Here is a 15,028-nt window from a genome sequence, read left to right on the forward strand (position 1 = left end):
ATGTTTTCCTCTGAGAGTTTTATAGTTTCTGGTCTTACATTTAGGTCTTTAATTCATTTTGAGTTAATCTTTGTGCATGGTGTTAGGAAGTGTTTTAATTTCATTCTTTTACATGTAGCTGTACAGTTTTCAGAGCACCATTTATTGAAGAGGTTGTCTTTGCCCCATTGTATATTCTTGCCTCCTTTGTTGAAATTAAGGTACCCATAGGTGCATGGGTTTATTTCTGGGCTTCCTATCTTGTTGCATTGGTCTATATTTCTGTTTTTGTACCAGTACCATGCTGTCTTAATGACTGTAGCTTTGTAGTATAGTCTGAAGTTGTGAAGGTTGATTCCTCCAGCTCCATTCTTCTTTTTCAAGACTGCTTTGGCAATTCAGGGTCTTTTGTGTTTCCATATGAATTGTGGAATGTTTTGTTCTAGTTCTGTGAAAAATGCCATTGGTAATTTGATAGGGATTGCACTGAATCTGTAGATTGTGTTTGGTAGTATAGTCATTCTTTCTACCCAGGAACGTGGATTCTCTCCTTATCTGTTTATTTTGTCTTTGATTTCTTTCATCAGGAACTGATGATTCTTTCTACCCAGGAACGTGGACTCTCTCTCTATCTGTTTGTCTTTGATTTCTTTCATCAGTGTCTTATAATTTTCTGTGTACAGCTCTTTTGTCTCCTTAGGTAAGTTTATTCCTAGATATTTAATTCCTTTTGTTGCAATGGTGAATGGGATTGATTCCTTAATTTCTCTTTCTGGTTTTTCATTGTTAGTATATAGAAATGCAAGTGATTTTAGTGTATTGATTTTGTATCCTGCAACACTGCTCAATTCACTGATTAGCCCTAGTAATTTTCTGATACTATCTTTAGGGTTTTCTGTGTACAGTATCATGTCATCTGCAAACAGTGAGAGCTTTACTTCTTTTCCGATCTAGATTCCTTTTATTTCTTTTTCTTCTCTGACTGCTATAGGTAGGACTTCCAGAACTATGTTGAATAATAGTGGGGAAAGTGGGCACCCTTGTCTTGTTCCTGATCTTAGGGGGAATGCTTTCAGTTTTTCACAATTGAGAACAATGTTAGCTGTAGGCTTATCATGTATGGCCTTTACTATGTTGAGGTAGGTTCCTTCTATGCCCATTTTTTGAAGAGTTTTAATCATAAATGGGTGCTGAATTTTGTCAAAGGCTTTTTCTGCATCCACTGAGATTATCATATGGTTTTTATCTTTCAGTTTGTTAATATGGTGTATCACATTGATTGATTTGCATATATTGAACAATCTTTGCATCCCTGGAATAAATCCAACTTGATCATGGTATATGAGCTTTTTAATGTGTTGCTGAATTCTGTTTGCTAAAATTTTGCCAAGGAATTTTGCATGTATGTTCATCAGTGATATTGGCCTGTAGTTTTCTTTTTTTATGTTGTCCTTGTTGGTACCAGGGTGATGGTGGCCTTGTAGAATGAGTTTGGAAATGTTCCTTCCTCTGCAATTTTTTGAAAGAGTTTTAGAAGGATAGGCATTAGGTCTTCTTGAAATGTTTGACACAATTGTCCTGTGAAGCCATCTGGTCCTGGGCTTTTGCTTCTTGGGAGATTTTTGATCACAGCTCTAATTTCAGTGCTTATAATTGGGTTGTTCATAATTTTTATTTCTTCTTGGTTCAGTCTTGGAAGATTGAACTTTTCTAAGAATCTGTCCATTTCTTCCAGATTATCCATTTTATTGCCATATAGTTGTTCAAAATAGTCTCTTATAATCCTTTGTATTTCTACATTGTCTAACATTTCTGGATTGTTGTAACCTCTCCTTTTTCATTTCTAATTTTGTTGATTTGGTTCTTCTCTCTTTTTTTTCTTGATGAGTCTGGCTAAAGATTTGTCAATTTTGTTTATCTTCTCAAAGAACCAGCTTTTAGTTTTATTAATCTTTACTACTGTTTCTTTCATTTCTTTTTCATTTATTTCTGCTCAGATCTTTATGATTTCTTTCCTTCTACTAATTTTGGGGGCCGGGGGTTGTTCTTCTTTTTCCAGTTGTTTTAGGTGTAAATTTAGGTTGTCTATTCGATGTCTTTCTTATTTCTTGAGGTAGGATTGTATTGCTATAAACTTCCCTCTTAGAACTGCTTTAGCTGCATCCCATAGGTTTGAGTTGTCATGTTTTCATTGTCATTTGTTTCTAGAAATTTTTTGATTTCCCTTTTGATTTCTTCAGTAACCTGTTGGTTAATTAGAAACGTGTTGTTTAATCTCCATGTGTTTGTGTTTCTTACAGTTTTTTGCCTTGTAATTGATATCTAGTCTCATAGTGTTGTGGTCAGAAAAGATGCTTGATACAAATTCAATTTTCTTAAATTTACTGAGGTTTGATTTGTGACCCAAGAAGTGGTATATCCTGGAGAATGTTCCATGTGCACTTGAGAAGAAGATGTATTCTGCATTGGAATGGAATGTCCTGAAGATATCAATGAGATTTATCTCATCTAATGTATCATTTAAGACGTGTTTCCTTATTTTGTTAAGATGATCTGTCCATTGGTGTGAGTGGGGTGTTAACGTCTCCTATTATTATTGTGTTACTGTCAATTTCTCCTTTTACGTCTGTTAGTGTTTGTCTTAGGTATTGAGGTGCTCCTATGATGGGTGCATAGATATTTGCAATTGTTATGTCTTACTCTTGGACTGATACCTTGATCATTATGTAGTGTACTTCCTTATGTCTTGTAATATCCTTTATTCTAAGGTCTGTTTTGTCTGATATGAGGATTGCTACTCCAGCTTTCTTTTGCTTCCCATTTGCATGGAATATATTTTTCAATCCTCTTACTTTCAGTCTTTATGTGTCCTTAGGTCTGAAGTGCGTTTCTTGTAAACAGCATATATATGGGTCTTATTTCTGTATCTGTTCAGCCAGTCTGAGTCTCTTGGTTGGTGCATTTAATCCATTTACATTCAAAGTAATTATTGATATATATGTTCCTATAGCCATTTTCTCAATTGTTTGGGGTTGGTTTTGTAGATCTTTTCTCTTCTCTTGTATTTCTTGACTATATAAGTCGGTTTAACATTTGTTGTAAAGCTGGTTTGGTGGTACTGAATTCTCTTAACTTCTGCTTGTCTGAAAAGCTTTTTATTGCTCCATTAATTTTGAATGAGACCCTTTCCGGGTACAGTAATCATGGTTGTAGATTTTTTCCTTTCAGTACTTTAAATATATCCTGCCATTCCCTTCTGGCCTGTAGAGTTTCTACTGAGAGATCAACATAGGTGTTTCCCTTGTACGTTACTTGTTGCTTCTCCCTTGTTGCTTTTAATATTTTGTGTTTATCTTTGCTAGTTTGATTCGTATGTGTCTTGGTGTGTTTCTCCTTGGTTTTATCCTCTACTGGACTCTTTGTGCCTCTTGGTCTTAACTGACCATCTCCTTTACCATGTTTGGGAAACTTTCAACTACAATCTCTTCAAAAATTTTCTCATATCCTTTCTTTTTCTCTTCTTATTCTGGGACCCCTGTAGCTCAAATATTGGTGCATTTGATATTGTTTCAGAGGTCTCTAGACCATCCTCAGTTCTTTTCATTCTTTTTACTTTATTCTGCTCTTCAGAAGTTATTTCCAACATTTTATCATCCAGCTCACTGATTTGGTCTTCTGCTTCAGATATTCTGGTACTGATTCCTTCTAGAGTATTTTTAATTTCAGTAATTGTGTTGTTTGTCTCTGTATGCTACTTCTTTAATACTTCTAGGTCTTTGTTAATTAATTCTTGCATTTTCTCCATTTTGTTTTCAAGGTTTTTGATCATCTTTACTATCATTATTCTGAATTCTTTTTCAGGTAGTTTGCCTATTTCCTCTTCATTTATTTGGACTTCTGTGTTTCTAGTTTGTTACTTCATTTGTGTAGTATTTCTCTGCCTTTTTATTTTTATTTTTTTAACTTACTGTGTTTGAGATCTTCTTTTCCCAGGCTTCAAGGTTGAATTCTTTCTTCCTTTTGGTTTCTGCCCTCCTACGGTTGGTCCAGTATTTGTGAAAGCTTCCTATAGGGTGATATTTGTGCTGAGTTTTTGTTTGTTTGGTTTTCCTCTGATGGGCAAAGCTGAGTGAGGTGGTAATTCTGTCTGCTGATGATTGGGTTTGTATTTTTGTTTTATTTGTTGTTTAGATGAGGCATCCTGCACAGGTGCTACCGGTGTTTGGGTGATGCCAGGTCTTGTATTCAAGTGGTTTCCTTTGTGTGAGTTCTCACTGTTTGATACTCCCTAGGGTTAGTTCTCTGGTAGTCTAGGGTTTTGGAGTCAGTGCTCCCACTCCAAAGTCTCAAGGCTTGATCTCTGGTCAGGAATGAAGATTCTACAAGTGGTTTGTTATGGCATTAAGTGAGATTAAAACAAATATCCAAAAACGAGAAACCAAATATGAATCCCAGACAAATGGCAATTACAAAATCAGACAAATAATAATTTAAAAAATGGAATATACTCATATACATATACACCCATGAGCAAAGTCAATACAGTCCAACAAAAATAAAGTACAATAGATTGACCTAGTGAACAAAGGAAATAAAAATTATATTTACCAGGTAAGAACAAAACTAACTAAAGCACAAACTGGAAAACAAAACTAAGGCAAGGCACCAAGTGGGGAATAAAGCAATGAAAACAAAACTAACAAATATGTTGAGAAGAAAGGAAAGAAAGAAAAGAAAGAAAGAATAGATATGCAAAGTTAAATAAAGGTAGATTAAGAAGATTTATATATATTAAAGACTAACTGCAAGGCAAAAAGAACAGTAGGAAAGGCAAACAAAGGAATAAATGTAGAAAGAATATAATAGGTTTAAAAAAATTAAAATTATAAAAAAGAGAAGAAAAAAAAAACAGAAGAAGAAAGAAAAAGGGGAAAAAAAAAAAGAGGAAAATTCCATAGAACTGCAAAAGTCCAATAAAGAGGCAGAGGTTTATCACAACAGTAAAAAATGTGACTGAGGAAAAAAAAAAAGCTCAAAAGCTTAATTAGATTTCACAGTGCCCATAAAATTGACAACTGCAACAGAGGGGCAAAAAGAAGGGAAAAAAAGAGAAAAAAAAATCCAAAAGAATCTACAAAACAAGTCAAAACACAAGAAAAATAAATGTTTGTCTTGAATCACTGCTCAAGAGTTCTTTCCCTTGCTGGGAGTCGCAGTCCACCTCACCTCCCTAGCATGCCTTCCAACACTCTGCTGATCTCTGGACCTACTGTGGGGGCAGCTCAGATTCTAATCTGGTCCTACTCCTGTATGTTCTTGCTTGCAATGCACAGCTATCAGAACTAGTGATTTCTTTTGTGGGAGCTCTCAATGAGCTTTTATAAAGACACAGAGTCTGCCTAGCTAATCGTGTGGATTTAATGCACAGCTTGTACAGCTGGTGGGAAGGTTTTGGGTCTTTTTCCTTAACCACACTGCCCCTGGGTTTCAACTGTGGTTTTATTTTCATCCGTACACGTGGGTCATCCACTGGGGTTTGCTTCAGAGGACTTGGGTTTGCCCCTATGAGGGTCAAGTGTGGAGATGATGCAGCTGCTTGGGTCGCAGGGGTTCTGGCAGCACCAGGTATTTAGGAGAGCTGGCAGCTAGGGCAGCAGGAAATACAGTACTCTAGAAGGATATGGCAACCAGTATTGGCCAATACGCTCCAATTTTCTTGGCTGGAGAAACCCCCAACTCCCTGACAGAGAAGCCTGGCAGGCCAGTCTACAGGGTCACAAAGAGCCCAGACACGACTGAAGCGACCCTGCATGCACAGACGCAAGACTTTTTTTGCCTGTGGCAGCTCTGCCCATGACAGGTGGGCGTGAAGGTGGCTCAGCTGCTTGGCTTTCGGGGACCCTGGCGGCGCTAAGTGTGCAGGGACACGGACTGCCTCCGCCGCAGGAGGTATGGCCCGATCAGTCTTTTTTCGAGCCTCTTGTAGCTGGTGATCAGTAGGCCTCTTTGGCCAGTCTTTTTCTGTAGCTCCACCTGTTCAGGCACCTAGAGGGCTCCCTTGCCTCGGGTTCTTCTCTGTCACTCGGCACGTCAGGCACATAGAGGGGCCTCCCGGGCTGGGGTCCTACTCTGTAAATCAGTGTGCCAGGCACTTCAAGTGGCACCCTGGGTCAGGCGCTACTCTATAGTTTGGCACATCAGGCACTTAAAGGGCACCCTGGATGGGGTCCTACTCTGTAGTTCAGGGCATCAGGTATTTGATGGGCCAGCCTCTCCATTGTTCAGCTGCCAATGGTGGAGTGTGGAGAGAGAGGCTATGGTGATGGCTGCAGCCCCTACGCATGACTCAGCCGTATCCCTTGCTTCCATGGCTGCCTGGCTTTCCTCCACAGGCATGTCCCACCACAATCTCCTCCCTCCTATCTCCTCAATCCGTCTCTCTGCAGTCAACAGCAACCCTTACCCTGGCTGCTCCACAATCCCTAGACTCCATCTCCCAGCAGCTGAGCCTTCCAGGGGACCTGCATCCCTGTCTGGGGTATGTATGGCTGCGACAAGGACTGTCTGATTCTCATTCCACTTAGGCTGCCACAGATCAGCTTCCTCACTCTCAGCCTTAAATGTTTCTCCTCTGACTCAGACAATTGCCCTGATGTGGAGATCGGACCCCTGCTTCAGTTCCCACTCCTGCCGAGGGCAGGTCCAGTCCTACTAACACTCCTGTTTTTCCCCCTAGTTCCTTCGTCCTACCGAGTTTTGTGTGGTTCTATATATTCTTTTCCGCTGGTCAGGTGCTCCTATCTGCTCTCAGCTGGTGTTCTGTGTGCACTTCTGTGTCTGAAGGTGTGTTCCTGATGTATCCATGGAGAGAGATGTACTCCACGTCCACCCATTCCTCTGCCGTCTTGTACTCCTCCTCTGACCATCCTATATTCAATTGCACGCCCCCCCCAACTCCCCTCACCAACCAACACCTTCCTAACTGCCCATCCTACTTTACTTTTGCCCATGGCATTTATCAACTTTTAACCTACCATATAATTTACATACTTATTACTATGCCAGTCTGTTTAACTTACTAAAAGGTAATCTTGATAAAGGCAGAAATCTTTTGTATATTTAGTCATTGTTTAAACCAAGGCATTTAAGATACTTCCTGGCATATTACAAGTTCTCAGAAAAATATTTGTTGAATGAAGGACTAAAGGAAGAAAGGAATGAAAAACATCACTTGGTCATCTGCAGTAGATTTCACCAAATCCACATTAAGTAGTTAAATAGATGAACACAAAATATCTTTCCAGGTAAATTACAATGTTATATAATTTTGCTTTTTAGACACTCATTAAATATGAATTTGTATGTGTATACTCATCTGTATAGAAAGATACATAGACACAGATATAATCTTCTACTGTAATACATGTAGGTTAGTCCCAGAATTGTCACTGGGTAACCTTGGGCACGTTCTTATAGTTTTGAGCCTCCAATCAACTCTTACATATAAACTGAAAAGTTGAAATTCTGCTTTAGAAAACTATGATTCTTTATTTACAAATACTTATGGGAAAATAAAATGTGATCAATTATGACTTTAAAAAATGAAGCCTATTACCATATATTAGCTAGAGTCCAGTAAATAGACATCAAACAAAATTTTGGAAAGAAAGTTTGTCTGAGAAATATGTAAATCAAAATAATACCTTTGCTACAATCATTAAGAAACTGATATATTCCCAATATCCTCTTCTGAAACTCCATAATTTTAACAGTTTTTGGGAAAGGAAGAAATACATTTTATGCTAACTGGATAAAATGAATTAATTTCAGAGATATTAAAATGATTTTTAAACATGCCTTAGAGAAAACACTGAGGAATAGCAATAGCCACATTTATCGAAGGCTTTTAGGAAAAGAATGAGGAGAGCACGGCAACCACTCCAGTGTTCCTGCCTGGAGAACCCCACGGTCCATGGAGTCACAGAGTCAGACACGGCTGAGGGACGAAGCACAGCACAGCAGGGGAATCCTGAGCCTGGAGCTGCCGTCTACAGGGTCGCACAGAGTTGGACCCGCCTGAGGTGACCTAACAACCTAACACTGTAACTGAGGCTGTGACGCTACAACTAGGGGCCTCAGCTCCTCTGCATCATTCCAGCACTGTTCCTTAGTTAGGGTGTGGCTGTGACCTTGTGCTTGCGATGCCCGACTTCTACCCTAGTTCAACATTAGCTTAGCTTGCTGAATGAAGAAAACTGTTGCTGCTCACTGAGACTGAAGATTAGTTAGCTGTTCTATAAACCTCACCCTTGTTCCTTATTCTCCAGAAATAGTTAACCAAAGATTTATGACTTAGATAATGTTCCAATCACAAGTGAGACTTGATAGCTACTTGGAATTGTGTGATCAAGACAATCATCTCTGAAAATAGAAGACAGCCCCCTCCCTATGAGCACTGTAGCCATTTCCTCTTTCCCCTATGTAATCTCCAAGCAAAACCTGGCAAGTTGGGAGCTGGCTTTTTGGAACATACTCCCACCTTTCTCTTCAGAATTTTCAGCCTCCTCAATAAAGCCATATTTCCTTTTAACCAACACTCTCAGTATTGGATTCTTGAATGATAAGCAGCTGAACAGGAATTCGGTAACAACATCATGACCTGTGCCATGTAGTATCCTAAGTGTTTTAAATATTAGCAATTTTAATTCTTACAGTAAACATATGAAGTAGGTACTACTGCTATCATCTTTCATAGATAAATAAAACATGGTACAAAATGTAAGTGATCTATCCAAGTTCTCAGAAGCATATGCGTCGAGGCTGCCTGATTCCAGAGCTTGTGCTCTTGTCCCACTGCTATCACCTTCTCACAGGTAAAGAGCACGGCAAACAATGTAAGTCTTGGGTAAGTAAGTCATCTACCCAAGTTCTCAGTAGTGTATTCTCCTAGGTTGCCTGATTCCAGAATCTGTGCTCTGGTCCACCTATCATAAACAGATAGTAGAATGACACTGTGGGAAGAACTACCAAAACTTACGAAGTCCCCTCTTAAATTTTGAATTTAAATAGGAAAAAAATTGTTAGCTAAAGTTTATTGCTGGTTTTAAATAAAGAAATTTATTTCAATATCACTGGTTAAGAAAATACTATCTAAGCAACCAACTAATTCATGAACTAAAATTTCTTATCGAAAGCTACAAATCAATAAATAACTAGAGAAACAACCTATTTCAAATAAGTAAGAAATTAAAAATAATGAAAAGAAAACCTTTTGTCTAATAATGATAAATAAGAGAGGGTATGTATAAATGCACATTTAATCCAAAGATAAAAATTGTTTTTTACTATACATTAGGTTTAAGAATGAAAACTGACAAAATTGTTAATCCTGAGCCATTGATTTACCTTCTAGTTTTTACCTGAACCCCTCCAAGGTTTCTACTGTAGGAGAAAACTTTCCTCAGAAAGTATCATCTATCCCAACTAATAATAGGAACCCCTCTACCATTTAAAAAAAAAAAAAGGTTACTGTGTTCACTGTGTTCAGTTGTATACTGTTAAGTTAAGAAGAAAAGACAGAGGGAGAAAAGAAGGGTGGTTTGTCAGCAAAAGCAACTTAATGGAATTGTTAAGGAGACTTGGAAAAGGAATGTTTACAAGTAAAATGGTGTAAGCTTAAGACTCCAAAAGGTACCAGGATATTCTCTACTGATAGAATATGGAAAAAGAATGTCAAAAGTTTGTTCAATTAGTTACTTTATGTGAAAAGACAATAATGATTGTGAGTAATCTAAATAGAACATGAAGGCAAGGAATAAGAGAAATTTGCAATGATTTAGCTTCTTACTTCTTTGCTCTTTGCAACTTCTGCAATGGCAGCAGTCCTTTGCTTTTCAAATTCATCATTATCATTTGGAGGTTTGACAGGCATTGTCACTTGTAATGTCTTTCTTCGATCAAGTTCTCTGCTATCCACTTGGATATGAGACACACACTTCTGGTAATAACAAATAAAAACAAAATGCTTCAGTAATATCAGAAGGGATTCAACTGTTTGTAAGAAAGTGTATATCTTCAAAAGAAGTATCTGAATCACAACAAGTAAGAGCCCATAAAAATATAACTCTATCCCCAGATTTTAAAATAAAGGTAGAAAACTAACTGAAGTAACTTTAACTGTAACTAGTAAATGAAAGCTACACTAAATATAGCCATCTAAAAGGGGGGGAGCATATTTAAAACCTTCATTAAACCAAAAATTCTAAGCTTCATTTTAGGATAATGATTTAAAATAATTTAAAATTTCAAACAGTCTAGACTATTGCACAAGAAGAAAATTTGGTTTTTTATTAAGAGCTGATTTCCACATTATGTCACAATATCCATGAGGGTTAAGTAGTATAGTTACTTTTACATATAGAATGATGTCTTTCAACTTATAAACCAAATCAAAAGCTAAAAACATACTCTCTCCCCCAATCAGGCTGCAAAGTTGTGGGATTTTAGTCTCTTGAGACAAATGAAGAAAGCCCTCAATGATTAAAATAAGCCCTGAATTCAATGCTCCCTTTTAATCCTAGCAGCAAAACTCCTATAAAATGAACCTTTTTCAACTCAATAATTTTAAAGAGGAAGAAAAATATGCTTTCAAATAAATTCAAATAAATACAGATGTTCAATAATATACATATAACATAGCTGATTCCAACACACAGCCAGCATACTCTGTCTTTAACCAATGTACAAGGCTAAGATGCTGAATAAGAGATTTTCACAATGGACTTCATAAACAAATAACATTATTGAAACTGTAACTTTTAACATACTTCCTAATTCCAAAAAGTATAGCTACTTTTACATATAGAAAGATGTCTTTGAACTTATAAACCAAATCAAAAGCTAAAAACATACTTTCTCCCTTAGTCAGGCTGCAAAGTTGTGGGATTTTAGTCTCTTGAGACAAATTCCAGTAAATCCTAAAGAAAATCAGTCCTAAATATTCATTGGAAGGACTGATGCTGAAGCTGAAATCCCAATACTTTGGCCACCTGATGCAAAGGACTGACTCATTGGAAAAGACCCTGATGCTGAGAAAGATTGAAGGCGGGAGGAGAAGACGACAACAGAGGATGAGATGGTTGGATGGCATCATCGACTCGATGGACACGAGTCTGAGCAAGCTCCAGGAGTTGGTGATGGACAGGGAAGCCTGCCATGCCACAGAACATGGGGTTGCAAAGCATCGGTCACAACTGAGAGGCTGAACTGAACTCCAAAAAAAAAAAAAAAAGAGCTATATATACTTTAAATTCTTGAAAATAATTAAAAGTCTCTGTTAGCAATTTATGAAAGAAATATTATCCCCAAAATGTTTATGAGGAAAGAACATTTTTAAAAATAGCACTTATTATTTTCAAATATAAGTTAATAGAATCTTTTCATTCTTGGGATTTTTCACTATAGAAATGAGAATATCATCAGCATAGATCATGCCTCCTTTTATACTGAATTTCACATGTTCTTAAGCACAATAAAAAATGGCATATGTTTTTAAATACTTTCAAAATAGCCATGATGCAAGAATGAACTATTTAATTTTGAGTAGATCCTCCAAAAAAGGGTTTTGAAGAGGATGCCATTCAACTTATTCTGTTCATTTATTTCCTGATCAACTAAATATGATTCTCATACCAAATTTTTTTAAAATTGTTACTGAGATGTACATCTCAATTTCCTAGCTGCTGTGTTCGCAACTTATCTTCACTTTTGAGTCAGCACTCTTGAAGGAAATAAAGCTCAAATGCAAGGCAGGTTACCAAGAGCTAAATTTTAGTAGCATCATATGACAAAGAACAAGCAGTCAGAGGGATTACTCTCGGATTCTTCAGGTATAAAGCAGGGACAAGCTAAAGGAGATTTTTTTGAATGCAATCTGATGTTTAGCACAACCAGAAAGACAAGATACTGGCCAGCTGAGGAGCTACCTTGAGGTAACATTCTGCAGCAAGGTGGTTGAAAATTAGGAAATAATTAGGAAATAAAAATGTTTCGCTTATGTGAGAGAAAGATCAGGGCTGCCGTAGTGGAAAAGGAAAATACCAACTGGAAATAAAATTAAGTCTTTGACTAAGATGGGTCTTTGGATGAAGGCAGATGAATAGAGTCTCGGAAGGGACAGCTGGGAGAATAGGTCCTCCTAAAGTGCAATGATGCCCTTCCTTGTTCCAACTTTTTTGTCTCCTATCAATTCTTCTGTTGATGCTTTTATTTTTCCTCCCTCTTTTGTTTTTAATGAACAAAGTGAGAAATCATAGCATACTTTTGTCTTCTTACATTTGCATTTCTCTCTCTCTCAAAAAACAAAAGCCCCCACCACCATCTTATCTTAGTCTTAAATTGACATCGGGTGTGTCTCTTAACTCTTTGAATCTTTGAATCTTTGGGTTAACGGCTTTTAAGAAAAGAATCTACACCAAAACTTTAATTAAAATAAAGGGAAAAAAACACAATTATCAATTTTGTATAATTAATATATTTCCACCTAACTCCTATGACTGCTGAGTGAAGAGGTCAGCACAAAACTGAGCACAACGTGAATATAAATGAAAAATACTTTTTGCTGATTAAAATGCATCTGCCAAAATGAAAGTCATTACCTGTCCAAAAGGCACAAAAGGAGGTGGTCCACCTTCGGTTCCAATATTGCTTCTATTGTGTTTTGACAAACTCTGTGAGAAAAGTGAGTTATAAAATAGATTTATACATTAAAAATATATTTAACAACACTTATGCACAAGAAATTCAATTATTTTAGTAGATTGCTAAAACAGAAAAAAAAAGCCTATTAATTATTTTAAACTATATAAAACATATGCAGAGTTCAAGAAAATAGCAAGGAGAGATGAGAAGGCCTTCTTCAGTGAACAATGCAAAGAAATAGAGGAAAACAACAGAATGGGAAAGACTACAGATCTCTTCAAGAAAACTGGAGCTATCAAAGGAACATTTCATGTGAGGATGAGCACAATAAAGGACAGAAACCCTAAGGACCTAACAGAAGCAGAAGATATTAAGAAGAGGTGGCAAGAATACACAGAAAAACTATACAAAAAAGGTATTAATGATCTGGATAAAGACAATGGTGTGATCACTCATCCAGAGCCAGACATCCTGTGTGTGAAGTCAAGTGGGCCAGAGGAAGCATTACTATGAACAGAGCTAGAGGAGGTGATAGAATTATAGCTGAGATATTTATAATTCTAAAAGATGATGCTGTTAAAGTATCAATATGTCAGCAAATGTGGAAAACTCAGCAGTGGCCACAGAACTGGAAAAGGTCAGTTTTCATTCCGATGCCAAAGAATATTCAAACTAACACACAATTGCACTCATTTCACATGCTAGCAAAGTAATGATGAAAATTCTCTAAGCTAGACTTCAACAATATGTAAACTGAGAACTTCGAGATGTTCAAGCTGGGTTTAGAAAAGGCAGAGGAATCAGAGATCAAAGTGCTAACATCTGCTGGATCATAAAAAAAGCAAGAGAATTCCAGAAAAATAATTGCTTCATTGACTATGCCTTTGACTGTGTAGATCAGAACAAACTGTGGAAAATTCATAAAAGATGGGAATACCAGACCATTCTACCTGTCTCCTGAGAAACCTGTATGCAGGTTAAGAAGCAACAGTAAGAACCCGACATGGAGCAACAGACTGGTTCAAAGTTGGGAAAGGAGTACAATATGGCTGTATACTATCACCCTGCTTATTTAACTTCTATGCAAAGTACATCATCAAAAATGCTAGGCTGGATGAATCACAAGCTGGGATCAAGATTTCCAGGAGAAATATAGCAACCTCAGGTATGCAGATAATACCACCCTAATGGCAGAAACTGAAAAGGAACTAGAGAGCTTCTTGATGAGGGTGAGAGAGTGAAAAAGCTGGCTTAAAATTCAACATTAAAAAAAAAAAACTAAGATCATGATATTCAGTCCCATCACTTCATGGCAAACAGAAAGGGAGAAAGTAGAAGAAGTGACAGATTTTATTTGTTTTATTTCATTTCTTGGGCTCTTAAATCACTGCAGATGGTGACTACAGCCATCAAATTAAAAGATGCTGTTCCTTAGAAAGAAAGCTATGGCAAACCTAGACAGTGTATTAAAAAGCAGAGGCATCATTTTGCCAACAAAGGTCCAAAGAGTCAAAGCTACGGTTTTTCCAGTAGTCATGTATGGATGTGAAAGTTGGACCATAAAAGAAAGTTGAGCACGAAAGAACTGATCTTTTGAACTGTGGGGCTAGAGAAGACTTTTGAGAGTCCCTTGGACTGCAATGAGGTCAAACCAGACAATCCTAAGGAAAATCAACCCTGAATATTCATTGGAAGGACTGATACTTAAGCTGAAACTCCAATATGTTGGCCACCTGATGTGAAGAGCCAACTCAATGGAAAAGACTCTGATGCTGGGAAATATTGAAGGCAAAATGGAAAAGGGGGCAGCATAGAATGAGATGGTTGGATGGCATCACCGACTCAATGGACATGAGTTTGAGCAAACTCCAGGAGACAGTGAAGGATAGGGGAGGCAGGTGTATTATAGTCAATGGTGTCACAAATAATGAGACAGGACTTAGGGACTGAACAACAAGAGTCCCTGCATTATATATAGTATATTTTGCATTTTATATCATTATATTAAAAAGCACTAAGACTAAAAACAACAATAATATTCAGTTTAATTAAAGAACAATTTAAACTGTATATGAATATCATATTTCTTGATAAGCTGTATTTAAGATGTTAATCTATTTAAAAAAAAACACACAAATGTGTAAAATAATTGAGAGGTCCTTTCCCTAGTTTTAATTTAGACATTAAAAAAAAAAGACCAGCCAAAGCAAAAAAATCAAGGTCATTTTATGCTATGACTTTCTTATAGTTCACATAAGCTGCCAATAATACCATTTTCCAATACACATTATATAGTAAAAAGCATATTACAGGATTTCTACTTTCCATCCTGATGAACGTGTAAGAGTTA

General features: G+C 37.0%; 1 protein-coding gene across 1 annotated transcript in view; it reads right to left on the reverse strand.

Annotated features, from left to right (window-relative positions):
• The window catches only part of TDRD3 (tudor domain containing 3), a 200,039-nt gene that overhangs the window by 86,707 nt on the left and 98,304 nt on the right, over positions 1-15,028 (reverse strand). The window contains exons 6-7 of the mRNA XM_061133546.1: positions 12,636-12,707; positions 9,827-9,976 (exon numbers count right to left, since the gene is read on the reverse strand). Coding sequence (XP_060989529.1) covers positions 9,827-9,976; positions 12,636-12,707 — 222 coding nt within the window. The remainder of the gene's footprint in view (positions 1-9,826; positions 9,977-12,635; positions 12,708-15,028) is intronic.

Source organism: Dama dama, chromosome 30 (genome assembly GCF_033118175.1).
Source record: "Dama dama isolate Ldn47 chromosome 30, ASM3311817v1, whole genome shotgun sequence".
NCBI lineage: Eukaryota > Metazoa > Chordata > Mammalia > Artiodactyla > Cervidae > Dama > Dama dama.